General features: G+C 40.5%; 1 protein-coding gene across 2 annotated transcripts in view; it reads left to right on the top strand.

The window, feature by feature from the left end:
• The window catches only part of REC114 (REC114 meiotic recombination protein), a 108,869-nt gene that overhangs the window by 81,520 nt on the left and 11,302 nt on the right, over nucleotides 1–16,047 (top strand). The window contains exon 3 of one of the 2 annotated variants that reach the window (XM_021694037.1): nucleotides 11,747–11,830. The exons of the other annotated variant lie outside the window; for it this stretch is intronic. Within the exon in view, the coding sequence (XP_021549712.1) occupies nucleotides 11,747–11,830 (84 nt within the window). The remainder of the gene's footprint in view (nucleotides 1–11,746; nucleotides 11,831–16,047) is intronic. 2 annotated transcript variants of the gene reach the window in all.

The raw sequence follows: 16,047 nt of genomic DNA on the forward strand, positions 1-16,047 counted from the left end.
AAGGATAAAAACCATATGATCATTTCAAAAGATGCAGAAAAGGCATTTGACAAAGTACAACATCCATTCATGACAAAAGCTCTCAACAAAGTAGTTTTAGAGGGAACTTACCTCAACGTAATAAAGGCCATCTATGAAAAATTCACAGCTAACATCATAGTCTGTGGTGAAAAACTGAGAGCTGTTCCCCTAAGGTAAGGAACAAGACAGGGATGTCCATTCTCACCGTTTTTATTCGACATAGTACTAGAAGTCCTGGCCACAGGTCAGACAAGAAAAGGAATAAAAGGCATCCACATTGGTAAGGATGAAGTAAAACTATCACTATTTACAGATAACCTGACACTATCTGTAGATAACCCGAAAGACTCCACCAAAAAACTACTAGAACTGATAAATGAACGCAGTAAGTTTGCAGGATACAAAATCAATATACAGAACTTCATTGCATTTCTATACACTAATAATGAAGCAGCAGAGAGAGAAACTAAAAAACAATTCCATTTACAATTGCACCAAAGATAATCAACTGGCTAGGAATAAAATTAACCAAAGAGGTGAAAGCCCTGTACTCTGACAACTATAGAACATCGATGAAAGGTATTGAAGATGACACAGACAAATGGAAAGATACTCCATGCTCTGGATTGGGAGAAAAAAATACTGTTAAAATGTCTATACTATCCAAAGCAATCTACACATTTAATGCAATCCCTATCAAAATACCAACAGCATTTTTCACAGAACTAGAACAAATAATCCTAATTTGTATGGAACCACAAAAGGCCCCAGAGAGCCAAAGCAATCTTGAACAAGAACAAAGCTGGAGGTATCACAATCCCAGATTTCAAGATACACTACAAAAGCTATAGTAATCGAAATAGTGTGATACTGGCACAAAAATAGACACATAGGCCCAGAAATAAACCCATGCTTTATGGTCAGTTAATCTAGGACAAAGGCAAGAATATGCATTGGGCAAAAGACCATCTGTCTAACAAATGGTGTTAGGAAAACTGGAGAGCTACATGCAAAAGAATGAAACTGGACCAATACACAACAATAAACTCGATATGGATTAAAGACCTGAATGTGAGACCTGAAGCCATAAAAATCCTAAAAGAGAGCAAAGGCAGTAATTTTTCTGACATTGGCTATAACAGTGTTTTTCTGCATATGTCTCCTTTGGCCATAGAAACAAAAGCAAAATTAAACTATTGGCACTACATCAAAATAAAAAGCTTCTGTGCAGTGAAGGAAACAATCAACAAAACTAAAAGGCAGCCTATGGAATGGGAGAAGATATTTGCAATGATAAACCAATAAGGGATTAGTATGCAAAATATATAAGGAACTTATACAACTCAACACCAAAAAACCCAAATAATCCAATTAAAAATGGGTAGAAGACATGAACAGACATTTCTCCAAAGAAGACGTATAGATGGCCAAAAGACACATGAAAAGATGCTCAACATCGTTCATCATGAGGGAAATGCAAATCAAAAGCACAAGGAGACATCACCTTATATCTATCAGAATGGCTAAAATAAAAAACACAAGAAACAACGAGTATTGGCGAGGATGTGGAGAAAAAGGAACCCTCGTGCACTGTTGGTGGGAATGCAAACTAGTGCAGCCACTGCAGAAGACAGTATGGAGATTTATCAAAAAATTAAAAATAGAATTAATATAAAACCCACCAAGTCCTCTATTGGGTATTTACCCAAAGAATATGAAAACGGTAATTTGAAAAGATAAATGCTGGTTATGCTTATTGCAGCATTATTTACAATAGCCAAATTATGGAAGCAGTCCGAATGTCCATTGACTGATGAGTGGATAAAGAAGATGGGGTATGTGTATACAATGGAGTATTATTCAGCCATAAAGAAAAATGAGATCTTGCCATTTGCAACAAGTCAGAGAAAGACAGATACCATATGCTTTCACTCATATGTGGAAACTAAGAAACAAAACAAAGAAAGAAAAGGCAAAAACACACTCTTTTTTTTTAAAGATTTTTTAAAATTTTTTTTATTTATTTCAGAGAGAATGAGAGACAGAGAGCACAAGAGGGAAGAAGGCAGAGGGAGAAGCAGACCCCCTGCTGAGCAGGAATCCCGATGTGAGACTCTATCCCGGGACTCCAGGATCATGACCTGAGCCGAAGGCAGTCGCTTAATCAACTGAGCCACCCAGGCGCCCCGGCAAAAACACACTCTTAAATATGAAGCAGAAACTGATGGTCACCAGAGGGGAGGTGGGTGGGGGATGGGTGAAACAGATTAAGGGGATTAAGAGTACACTTTATCTTTTTTTTTTTAATTTAATTTTATTTTACTACGTTAGTCACCATACAGTACATCATTAGTTTTTGATGTAGTGTTCCTTGATTCATTGTTTGAGTATAACACCCAGGGCTCCATGCAATACGTGCCCTCCTCAAACCCATCACCGGGCTAACCCATCCCCCCACCCCTCTCCCCTCTAAAACCCTCAGTTTGTTTCTTAGAGTCCACAGTCTCTCATGGTTCATCTCCCCCTCTGATTTCCCCCTCTTCATTTTTCCCTTCCTTCTCCTGATGTCCTCCATGCTATTCCTTATGTTCCACAAATAAGTGAAACCATATGATAATTGACTTTCTCTGCTTGACTTATTTCACTTAGCATAATCTTCTCCAGTCCCATCCATGTTGATGTAAAAGTTGGATATTCATCTTTTCTGATCGCTGAGTAATATTCCATTGTATATATGGACCACATCTTCTTTATCCATTTGTCTGTTGAAGGGCATCTCAACTCTTTCACAGTTTTGCTATTTCGGAATTGCTGCTATGAACATTGGGGTGCATATGGCCCTTCTTTTCACTACATCTGTGTCTTTGCGGTAAACACCCAGTAGTGCAGTTGCTGGGTCATAGGGTAGCTCTATTTTTAATTTTTTGAGGAACCTCCACACTGTTTTCCAAAGTGGCTGTACCAACTTGCATTCCCACCAACAGTGTAAGAGGGTTCCCCTTTCTCCACAACCTCTCCAGCATTTGTTGTTTCTTTCCCTGTCCATTTTGGCCATTCTAACTGATGTAAGGTGGTATCTCAGTGTGGTTTTGATTTGGATTTCCCTGATGGCTAATGATGATGAACATTTTTTCATGTGTCTGTTAGCCATTTGTATGTCTTCTTCAGAGAAGTGTCTGTTCATCTCTTCTGCCCACTTTTTGACTTGATTATTTGTTTTTTCGGTGTTGAGTTTGAGAAGTTCTTTATAGATTTTGGATACCAGCCCTTTATCTGTAGTGTCATTTGCAAATATCTTCTCCCATTCTGTGGGCTGCCTCTTTGTTTTGTTGACTGTTTCCTTTGCTGTGCAGAAGCTTTTTATTTTGATGAAGTCCCAAAAGTTCATTTTTGCTTTTGTTTCACTTGCCTTTGGAGATGTATCTTGAAAGAAGCTGCCATGGCCAATGTCAAAGAGGTTACTGCCTATGATCTCCTCTAGGGTTTTGATGGATTCCTCTCTCACATTAAGGCCTTTCATCCATTTTGAGTTTATCTTTGAAGAGTACACTGTATCTTGATGGGCACCGAGTAATGTGTAGAATTGTTGAATCATATTGCATACCTAAAATGAATGTAACACTGTGTGTTAATTATATTTGAATTTAAAAATAATTTTTAAAATGTAATCCTCAAACCAGCTGTTTGTTTTTTTTTTTTAAGATTGTTAATTATATGAGAGAGAGAGAGAGCAAGAGCACAAGCAGGGGGAAGGGCTGAAGGAGAGGAAGAAGCAGACAACCCACTGAGTGCGGAGCCCGATTGGGGCGGGGGGGGCTCGACTCGGGGGCTTGACTCAGGGCTCCATCCCAGGACCCTGAGATCATGACCTGAGCCAAAGTCATATGCTTAACCAACTGAGCCACCCGGGCACCCCAAACCAGCTATGTTTTTTATCTTTTTGCTTAATAACAATTGGTTATGATTATTGAAAATTTAATTTTTAAAAATCTCAGTTCTTTTGCTTGCTTTCTTCACTGTGCACATTGTTATCTTCATATTCTGTAGCAGCTCTTTTATCATGGATATTTTTTTCTTATTTTCAGTGTAATTTGAACCTCACAAACCCTGAGCTCCAGGGAAAGTGAGTCAGAAACACAACCCTGAAACTTAAGACAGGATCTAGTTTTTTTTTTTTTTTTTTTTTAAAGATTTTATTTATTTATTCCTAAGAGACAGAGACGGAGAGAGGCAGAGGGAGAAGCAGGCTCCCAAGGAGCAGGGAGCCCGATGCGGGACTTGATCCCAGGACCCTGGGATCATGACCTGAGCCGAAGGCAGACGCTTAACCATCTGAGCCACCCAGGCGCCCGACAGGATCTAGTTTTTAAATAAATCAGCTGGCACCTGAACACCTCACATTCATCAAGAAGCCCTTTGAATGTTCTGGGCTTGGGGACTGGGTGGGTTGTCTAATGGTTAGTCACTGAGTTATTTTTGTAACCATATTCTCCTCTGCTGTTTTCCTCTGAATCAGGGTATTTGTAGCAGGTGTAAGCATTTTTTAATTGTTATTTCCATAAAAGCAAAATTCTTTGTTTCTTCACAGCACTTATGATCATATCTGGCATGGTTTGAAAGCTTATTTGCCCAGCTAAATGCCAACAACCCCTGTGATGCCCTCCTGGCTTGCCTGCTCACACCTGAGAGGTGTCTGAAGCACTAAAGAAACTAGTTCAGTGATCGAATCGGCTGCAAGGGAAACAGCTTGGTTAGGGTGAGGGCATAAGGCATTTTTTTTTCACCATTCTTAGATATCAAATTGTCTACCTCTAATCTCTGCATCCATTTATTTAGGTCCTTTCCCCCCTTCTTTTGATGGCTTCCTTTCTGGTAACTGTTAATTATTTGTAATAACAGAGGCCAAGGAGAACGTGGATAGCTAAAATCTAGAAATGAACTTTGTAATTTACAATACTTGAAAACCAAAGCTTGTGGCTCTGTTCCTATATATATGAAAGTGTCGTGTGGGGCCCCTTGGAATCGTGTGGCATTTGTGCCACTGCACCTCAGGGAGACTGTGTGGAGCTGGACAGCAGGAGGGGGTGGGCCACAGTGTGATCAGAGGACATGGTGGGGTGGGGGTCAGAAATTGGCACTCTGTCTGTCTATCTATGTTAGCCAGCATATAGTACATCGTAAGTTTTTGATGTGTTCAGTGATTCATTAGTTGTGTATAACACCCAGTGCTCATCACAACACATGCCCTCCTTAATACCCATCACCCAGTTACCCCTCCCCCTTCCCTCCTCCCTTCTGTAACCCTCAGTTTGTTTCCCAGAGTCCAGAGTCTCTCATGGTTTTTCTCCCTCTCTGATTTCTTCCCCTTCAGTTTTCCCTCCCTTCCCCTATGGTCCTCCATGCTATTCCTTATGTTCCACATACAAGTGAAACCAAATGATAATTGTCTTTCTCTGCTTGACTTATTTTACTTAGCATAATCCCCTCCAGTTCCATCCATGTCAATGCAAATGGTGGGTATTCATCCTTTCGGATGGCTGAGTAATATTCCATTGTATATATGAACCGCCTCTTCTTTATCCATTCATCTGTTGAAGGGCATCTCGGCTCCTTCCACAGTTTGGCTATTGTGGACATTGCTGCCTTGAACATTGGGGTGCATATGCCCCTTCTTTTCACTACATCTGTATCTTTGCATTAAATACCTAGTAGTGCAATCAGTGGATCGTAGGGTAGCTCTATTTTTAACGTCTTGAGGAACCTCCATACTGTTTTCCAGAGTGGCTGTACCAGCTTGCATTCCCATCAGCAGTGTAAGAGGGTTCCCCTTTCTCCGCATCCACACTAACACTTGTTTCCTGTCTTGTTAATTTTTGCCATTCTAACTGGTGTGAGGTGGTATCTCATTGTGGTTTTGATTTGAATTTCCCTGATGGCTAGTGATGTTGAACACTTTTTCATGTGTCTGTTAGCCATTTGTATGTCTTCTTTGGAGAAGTGTCTGTTCATGTCTTCTGCCCATTTCTTGACTGGATTATTTGTTTTTTAGGTATTGAGTTTGAGAAGTTCTTTATAGATCTTGGATACCAGCCCTTTATCTGAAATGTCATTTGCAAATATATTCTCCCATTCCGTGGATTGCCTCTTGTTGACTGTTTCCTTTGCTGTGCAAAAGCTTTTTATCTTGATGAAGTCCCAAAAGTTCATTTTTGTTTTTGTTGCCCTTGCCTTTAGAGACGCATCATGAAACAAGTTGCTGTGGCACTCCTTTATTTATTCAACAGACATGCAGGATACAAAGATGGATGCAACACAGTTCTTGCTCTCATGGAGTTTGCAATAAAGTGGGATCTAGGAGGAGAGTGAGGTAGAATGACAGACGCATACACAGATGTGGTAGTGTCTAGCACCTCCCACCTGCTGATTCTGTGCACTTTATAGGTCTTATTTTCACTCCATCCCTGTGCATCACCTGAGACCCTCGACTATTTGCTACTTGAAAGTCTTGCTCCCCTTAGCTTCCGGAAGACATGCCTCTATTTGAGACATAACTTCTTGGCTCCTATTCTTTGGATTGATGGTAAATTTGGTATTTTCCAGAGTATTCCTCTCTTTTTCCCTTTCTACCCTGTACTGTTAATTCCCAGCCATTTCCATCCCCGCACTTTGAAGAGATATGGCAGACTCTCGTCAGCAGAAGTGACTTTTGACCAGGTAAGGGAACAGTATCCTGAGCATGAGGGGGAGAGCTCCTGGGTGATTCTGATGCATTCTTCCCTGCCCTTGGGCAGCTCCTGTGTCTTTTTTTCATCTGTAGCACAGTCCTCGGCCATAGTAGGAGCTCAGGGATGGTAAGTGAGTCTTCAGTAGCGGCTTGTACAGTGTGCCTTAGGTGTACAGAACAGGGCTACTTCGCTGTCTGAGAACATCAGGAGAGGCTGCTTAAGGAGCCCTCAGTTGAGCTAAACCAAATTCACCAGATGGAAAAGCTTTAAAGGAGATTCAAAGAAGTGGATTTTCAGAGACAGGGAGATGAATTACTAAAATCTCAGAATATATTAATGGCAAGTGGTTAGGTACAGAGGCTTCTTTACTAAATCCCAAAACATTAGGATGAAAAACCTCTTTCTGAATCTTCAACAAGATTGGAGTAAGTCAAATAAAAGTAAGATGTTCTGCATCACTGGACAGGTAATAAATGTATGGGTCTCAGTGTTCCCAAGAAATACTGCCATGAAATACTCTGTTAATTTTAATAAAGAGCTTCATTCTTTCATTGACTGAAAACTTACTGAAGCATCTGCTAGTGTCAAACACTATAATTGGTGGTATATATACAGTAGTGAGCAAAACGAACATAGCCCCTGCCTGCATAGGGCTTACAGTCAAGGGGAAAACAGATGTAAAGCAAACAACACTGCAGCTGCATGCCTGTGATGGATGCTGTGAGCGCCGCAGGGAAGTCTGATAGGGTGACCCAAGTGAGATTAGGAATGAAATGAACAGTGATTAGAGGTTAATTAGGCAAAAATGTCTGGGGAAGAGGCAGAGAGAAGAGATATACAGAGTTCTAAGGCAAACTGGTTTGGACAAATTGATGAGGAAGAGCCCTAACATGGCTCAAATAAGATGCTGTCAGGGGCGCCTGGGGGGTTCAGTCGGTGAAGCGTCTGCCTCCGGCTGGGGTCATGATCCCAGGGGCCTAGGATTGAGCCCACATCGAGCTCCTCATTGGGCTCCACGCTCAGCAGGGAGCCTCCTTCTCCCTCTGCTGCTCCCCCTGCTTGTGCTCTCTTGCTCTCTGTCAAATAAATAAATATAAGCTTAAAAAAAAAAAAAGAAAGAGAGATGCTGTCAGGAAGGAGGCCATACCTTTCTCCATGTGGCCACTGCACAGAGTCCTAAATGGAATGGCCGCTAGGGCAGATCCAGTAGCATTTGCTAAACATTGTGCTAGTTGCTGGGGCTTCCAGGAGGGTAATAAGACACATTCTAGAACCTGCCTTGCCTGCCCAGGGATTCTTCCTCACTCTATGAAATGTAGCCAGTTAGGAGATAAGTACAAGATCCTGTGAGAGCACAGAATTCTGAGAGGTCAGCCAACTTTGTCTTGTAGGGAATGGTTGAGATAAAGCTGGGTTTTCAAAAATCAGTGAAAAAGGAAGCCATTTCAGGAATGAGTTGTACAACAAAATCCAGGTGTGAGGAGCATGGCACATTTGCAGAACTGCAGGGAGTTTCATAAGGCTCTAATACAGCATTTATATGAGAGTCGAAGGAAATAATCATGCATGAAAGGCAGAGAAGCCAAATGTTAGAAATTTACATGCATCAAGGAATTTGAACTCTATCCCGCAGGTGTTTCTTACAGGAGGTGAGGGAGAGATGATGAGATGGTGGCATCGAAAGGGAGTGACTTCATCCCATTTTTGTTTTATAAAGGCTGCTCTGGTGGTAGCACAGATGGATGAAGAAATTAGGCCTGGAGGAAGGGGGGCCAGTTCCAAGGATACTGCGGGGATTTGGGGGACAACCGGCGGGGGTTTGTTGCAACAAGGGCCGTGTACGTGGGGAGAATGGTCAGGTGGAGAAGCTGTTTGGGCGTGGGATCTCTGAGACTTGAAGATTTCATGATTTCATGGTGTTGAGGGAGGAGTGAGGAAAGGAGGAGTTGAGCATGATGCCCGGTGATCACTTGGGTGTCGGGCAGGTGTGCGTGACACCATTCACTGAGGCAGCACCACATAGGAGCGACAGTGTTTGTGGAGGACCTCTGTCCGGATGCAGCCGGGCATGCTCACACAGAGAGATGTGTGGAGCTGTCCGGCGGAGATGTCCTGTAGAACCCAAGCTGGACTAGAGACAGGAAGAGGTGAGATCCGACCAGGGCCAAGAGCCATTCATTTCTTTTCTTTTTTAATCAACTTTTTATTCTAGAATAGTTTCGGATTTGCAAGAAAGTTTGTAAGGATAGTACAGAGTTCCCATGGACTTACCATTTCTTTAGGTTCCACTTCCACGTCTTCCTTGAGTTTTTGCCATAGTGGAATGGGTATCCTTGTTTTCACAGAGATTCCCATATATATGCAGAACAGGCTTATGTGGTTCAAAACTCAAAGCAACATAAAAAGACACAGAGTAAAAAAATCTTCCTCCAGCCCCTGCCCCATCTGCACTGTTCCTCCCACTCCCTACAGCTATTTTTTTTTTAGTCTCATGTGTACTAATCCTTCCAGTTTCTTTTTAATGTAAATACAAGCAAATAAGAAGAATATACATTGCATGTTTCCTCCCTCTCTTATACAGAAGGTGGCATATTATGGACATGGCTCTGTAGCTTGCTTTTTGCTGAACAATATACCATGGAGATCAATACAGAACCCCGCCCTGTCAGAAGGTAGCAATGGGCCAGCCATGCATGGCTGCTGGGCACTCGAAATGTGGCTGGGGGACTAAAAACCAAGTTTAAATTTAATTTAAAGTTAGATTTAAAAATGGCAGCAGTGTAACTTATGTTCCCATTAAATGTCATTGTTTTGGTGGAATGACATTTCACTTTAACCATCAAAAATAGTGTCCAGGGGGCGCCTGGGTGGCTCAGTCGTTAGGCGTCTGCGTTCGGCTCAGGTCATGATCCCAGGGTCCTGGGATCGAGCCCCGCATCGGGCTCCCTGCTCTGCGGGAAGCCTGCTTCTCCCTCTCCCACTCCCCTGCTTGTGTTCCCTCTCTCGCTGTGTCTCTCTCTGTCAAATAAATAAAATCTTTAAAAAAAAAAAAATATTGTCCAAATTGAGATGTGGTGTAGGTGTACAACACCCTGGGGGTCAGAAACTTAGTTTACATTCTCTGTTTTGATACTACCTTAATGTTTTACAGTGTTTACATGTTGAAATAACGATGTTTTTGACATAGAAGTTAAATATTAAAATTTTACCAACTGCTTTTTATTTTTAAAATGTGGCTATTAGAAAATTGAAAATTACATATGTGGCTCAAATTATATTTCTCCTGAACAGCACTGATACAGAGCATTTATTATTTCTTACAGTTGGATACTGTTGTAAAGAGTACCATATTTTATTTAACCAGTCCACTGTTGATGTATACTTGAGTTGTTTCCAGTCTTTTACTATTAAAAATGCAGAAATCCTTAACTCTGTCCTTGCATCACTTCACACGTGTGCAGGTGGATCCGTGAAATGAATTCCCAGGATGGGAGTTGCCAGGTTAAAGAGTATTGCATTTGTAATGTTGATCCTGCCAAATTATCCTCCGTAGGAGTTGTACCAGTTTGGGGGCAACTGGGTGCCTCAGTCGGTTAAGCATCTGACTCTTGATCTCCGCTCAGGTCTTGATCTCAGGGTTGTGGGTTCAAGTCCCGCATTGGGTGTGAGTTCACGCCCAGCAGGGAGCCTACTTAAAAAAAAAAAAAAAAGAGTTGTACCAGTTTGTGCTTCCACCAGCAATGTGTGTGAGTGCCAGGGTCCTTGTATACTGCCATTTTACACTACATACATGTTTGGGATCTAATAGTGAATGCATTTCTTTTTGCTAATTCTGAGAGTTTTAAGAAGAAATCACAGATGGTTTGCCTAACTTCTTTTTTCATTACAAAAAAAAAAAAAAAACCCTAGTATTAATGATGAAACTCTTAGAATCAACATTTTAGAAGTGACTCTTTTTCTTTCTTTTTTAAATGAAAATGCTGAGGAATTAACACCCAGTTTTCCCAGGCTCTAAATATCTCTGGAAGTTGTGGTTTCTTTGTATACAGATTTAGGAAGAGAGACGCCGTGAGGGTTTGTATTTATAAGGGAGGACGTTTTCTTCTGTTTTCTAATCGTTGGAGTTTTTTCCGACTCCTCCCAGATCCCTCCAGCAGCCTCCCCTGGCTGTGGGTCGGCTCCAGAACAGTACAGGGGAGACAAAGGAGCCCAGCAGGGGGCAGGCAGGATTTGCATACGGCCAGTTGTTCTGTTCCTGGGATCAGTTTTACTGAATGCTGAACGCATTCTCACTTAACGGGCTTCTTAACCGAGGAAATCCACTGACAACATAATTGGAGCTTATGAGTGAACACAGTGGTTAAACAGTCAGTTCTATTTACTTTATTATCAATAAGCTACAGAAAAAAGTTCATCTTTTACCATTAGGATCTAACTGCTGTCTCTCTTTTGAGACTAGTGTGCCCTCTACTGCCCTCTTTGCCTTTTTTGGTTTTTTTTCAGACTGAGATGAAGAAAGACATTCAGCATCCAAGAACAAGTTGCTTCAATTTTTCCATTCATAGGAATCTGAAAATAAGATTCTCATGAAGAGAACTCTCGCTATGTAGTTAGAGCTGTGTCAGATAAGCTAATGAATTAGTATATTGGAAACCCTTACCTTTCAGGAATATAAGCTAGTATTTTGGCAAATCCTAGAAATGTATTTTATAGCAACTATGACTGTGGACCTTTACTATCTTTAATATTTTATTGATTTTCAATATGAAAAGATCAAGCAATAAAAGCTGAGACTCTTACTGTGGATCAGGTGGGAAGAGCACTGGGCTCGGGGACTTACTGGAAGGGTCATCCTTGGCAGTGGGTGAAATTGAGCCATTTCTACTCTGCTAAATTTCAGAATAAATGTACAACTTTCTAATAGGAGGCAGCTGCACCAGAGCCATTCTTCATGTCCCTTTTTGCTTCTGTAGCTAATTGTTTTAATTGTTTTGTTTCAGGAAGGGTTTTCACTCATTGGTAGCAAGAACTGGTTGAAGATTGTGAGACGCATGGATTGTCTGTTGTTTGGAACAACAATAAAGGCAAGAGGCCCTGTGGCCAACTGTTTTAAGCCAACGATCATACCCTTCTCATCTTCTAAATGTGCATGGCGGGGGTGGGGGTGGGGGCTTCTTCTTGCAGGTAAAATGGAACTGGCTTGATTCCGTATGTTTCAGAAAGGTTTGCACTCTGAGCAGACCGTGAACCCCGGGCTGCAGGGAGGCAGGGGCCCAGTGAGCGAGAGGGTGTTGCTGAGGAGCCAAGGGAGCCAAGGCTTTGATCTGACGGAGCGGCCCAACCATTCTCCACTCCCCAGGCACACGCTGGGGGGACGTGGGGCACTTCATTGTTTGGCTTACTATTTTCGAATGCTTTACTGAGTATGTCTTTTCATTTTCCCTCTTTAATATTAAAAAGACACATACAGACTAATCATCTGGATTATTTTCTTTCAGAAATAACTATAAAGAACCAATCTGTTAACATTCATTGAGTAGATATTATTGAAATTTAGGTGAAAGATCCTAATTTTTCATGGGCTCATAGACTGAGAGTTGGAAGAGCACCTAATAGAGCATCTAAGGGAAAGGTCTTAGCCTGGGGTCCACTCCTCCAAAGGGGCCTTTAAGAATTCAGGGGACCATGGATTTTCACTGACCTCTAATTGAAATTTATCATTTCCTTCAGTTATGAATGTGGGCATCAGACACAGTCGTATTAGACCTTTGCACCAATAGAAGTCAGCTAATTTCATACCACATCACAATTTCTGAGAACTTCAGTGTCAGTCATGCTCATTGCTGCCTCAGAATTATGGTGGTCATTAGACCCGCTGTTAGATCTTTTTATTGCGTATTTTTAATAAGCATATATACTGTTAGTTCACAAATTAGTGTTTTAATATTGTAGTAGACTACTTCAGGATAATTGGTTTCCTTTATAATCTAATGTATTTTATGTGATTAAAAACGGTGTTTTGAGAAGTCGTCCGCTGGCTTCACCAGACTGCCAAAGCGGTCTGCAGCACATACTCAAAAACCCTGTTGCACATTTTCAAGAGCTCCTGTTTTCGGGGTGCCTGGGTGGCTCAGTTGGTTAAGCGACTGCCTTCGGCTCAGGTCATGATCCTGGAGTCCCGGGATCGAGTCCCGCATCAGGCTCCCTGCTCGGCAGGGAGTCTGCTTCTCTCTCTGACCCTCCCCCTCTCATGCTCTCTCTCTCTCTCTCTCTCATTCTCTCTCTCAAATAAATAAATAAAATCTTTAAAAAAAAAAAAAAAAAAAAAAAAGCTCCTGTTTTCATTTTATGTACGAGGGAATGGAATTCTACTTCCACCACTAGGCCAGGTTATAACTCGTCAGAGACCCGGGCCACCCACTGGTCTTCTGACTCCCGGCCCTGGCCCGCATCATGCCAGAACAACACGACTTTGAACTTGCAGGTCTGCTGATACACAGATTTTTTTTTTTTTGATAAGTACTGTACAGCACTGTAAATGTATTTGCTCTTCCTTATGATTTTCTTAACATTCTCTTTTCTCTAGCTTACTTCATTATAAGAATACAGTATATAATACATGTAACATACAAAGTGTGTTGATCGACCGTTCATGTTATGGGTAAGGCTTCCTGTCAATAGTAGGCTACTAGTAGCTAAGTTTTGGGGGAGTCATAAGTCATACTTGGACTTTCAACTGCGTGGGGGTCAGCACCCCTCACCTCTCACTCTAGAGTCAACTATATATGTCTTTTAAAAGTTACACCATGCCATATGTCTGATACCTGAGTTTTAACTTTTTCCTGATACATATTACTATTAAAAATTTTAACTATAAAGAGCAAAATAAAAACCAAGCAATTTGACCACTCAAAAATAATCATTATTAACATTTGAAGTTGTTACTTGACATATATATTCTTTCAGTTAGGATAGCATTCACATGCATGTGACAGAAAATCCAAGCATAATGGCCCCCCAAATTAGGGGTTTATTTTTTTCACTAAATGCCAAATCTAGAAACAGGCAGTTGCTAGCATTGGCTCAGCAATTTCACAGTGCCAAGGTCAACATCTTTGCAATTCCGCTGGCCTCTCCCTCATATTTACAAAATGGCAGCTGTAGCTTGACTGAATTTCTATTCGAGGAAAACCAGCTTCTTCGTCCCTTTCATAAAGAAAGCATAAACTTTCCTATAAGGCTTCTTTCTACTTTCCACAACCCCTAGAATAGGTCTTCTTATGTCTCATGGACCAGAACAGTGTGATGTGGCCAGTCCCAGTTTGCTAACATTAGCAAAATGAGCGTTTGGCTTTCCCAGCCTCTCGTATGTATCTGCTCATGGCAATGAACAGTGTGTACCATATAGATAATTTATACATTTGGGATTGTATTATACAGAGTGCTTTGTTCCTGCTGTCTTGTCATGTAACATTACATCAGGAATGTGATCCTGAGTCATGACTTTCTTAGTCTTTGAAAATGTGATTCTTCATGGCTACATAGCATTTTATTGTTTGGATGCAACATGATTCGGCTAACTAATTCCCAAGTTTTCACTATTATAAAAATATTTTGATTTTCATAAGGATTTATTTACAGCATTCTTGAGATAGGAGTCCTGGAAGTATGTGTATTTATTTTGTAAATCTGCCCTCTCTATAGGTCACCCCTGTTTCTGTAGCACTAGTGAATTTAAGAATGCTCATTTATCCAAATTCTTTGCAATAGGGAGATATAATTTAAATTTTAAAGCTAGCTTCCAATCTGATTGGCAGAAATGAGCATCTTCCTTTAATTTGCATTTCTTTGGTAACTAATGAGAATGAACATTTTTTTGTGTATTTGTTAGCCATCTATATTTCTTCTTTGAATCACCTACCTACTGGTTTTGACTTATTTTCCTCTTCATAGTATTTAGACAGAATATGTATAGAGATTACAGTTATATACATGTAGAAACATATATATTCTACATGCTATATAGAAGTATGTAGTTATGTAATTTGTGTAATTTATATATGTATATAAGTATTGTACATATATATAGATTTTAGAAATATTTAAGGTTAGGAAGCTTTTGCCTACTGTTACTGTGAATGGTATTCTTTATCCCAAAGATATGTCTAGCTGCTTATTATTAGACTATTTCTGAATTAATTGAAATTTGGCTTCCTCACTAAACTTGCATTAACTCTGATTTGTTAATTTTTTAATTCTTAGGAAAGTGATTTTATAATCTACACTGACAATTTTATTTTTTTCCAGTAGTTTATACTTTTCTCACCTTACTGAATTACCTGGACCTTTCAGAACCTAATTTCATGATTATAGCGTCATCCTTGACCTCTTATTGACTTGAATGGCAAGTAGTATTTAGACGTTAAGAACATTTCTAGCTGTTGATCAGATATTCTTTAACATGTAAGGGAGGTATTCTTTCAGTTAAAGTTTACCTACTAATTCTTTTATCAGGATTACATATTGATTTATCAAAAGATTTTTGACACCTTCTCAAGATCATGTTTTTTTTTTCCTTTTTGTGATCTACTGATATAACAATATTGAACCAACAGATTCTTTTTTTTTTTTTTTAATTTTTATTTACTTATTTGACAGGGAGAGAGAGACAGCGAGAGAGGGAACACAAGCAGGGGGAGTGGGAGAGGGAGAAGCAGGCTTCCCACTGAGCAGGGAGCCCGATGCGGGGCTCGATCCCAGGACCCTGGGATCATGACCTGAGCTGAAGGCAGAAGCTTAACGACTGAGCCACCCAGGCGCCCCTGAACCAACAGATTCTTTTCTTTTTTTTTTTTTTTGCCTTACCTGGAAAAGGATATCTTTGGTGTTTCTTGCCTTGGATAACTTTTAGTTAACCATATATTATGTAACAAACACCATTGTTTAAGTTGACAAATGGAAGAAGTATTTTGAAATAAAGTTTTTATTCTGTTAACAGCAATTTAATATAGCTCAAATTCTGTGGGTAAATAAAAGATTATATTTCTTTTCTCTCTGGATGAAATAAGCAGATTGTTTAAGTTCTGCCTATTTGCAAATTGGGCTTCCTTTTTTTCAGTAATTCTGATCAAAATGGTCCAGGTTAATCGGCTAACAGTCATCATTTAATTACCTATCTGCAGGGACTTTGGTTTAAAGGAGTAAACATAAACCACTGTCCTCTTTACCCCCAGGAACTCACTGAATCATGTTTGCATGATTTTGTCTGGCCTACGTTTGATTTCAAAGTAAAGCGTCAAAG

Source organism: Neomonachus schauinslandi, chromosome 9, assembly GCF_002201575.2.
Source record: "Neomonachus schauinslandi chromosome 9, ASM220157v2, whole genome shotgun sequence".
Lineage (NCBI taxonomy): Eukaryota > Metazoa > Chordata > Mammalia > Carnivora > Phocidae > Neomonachus > Neomonachus schauinslandi.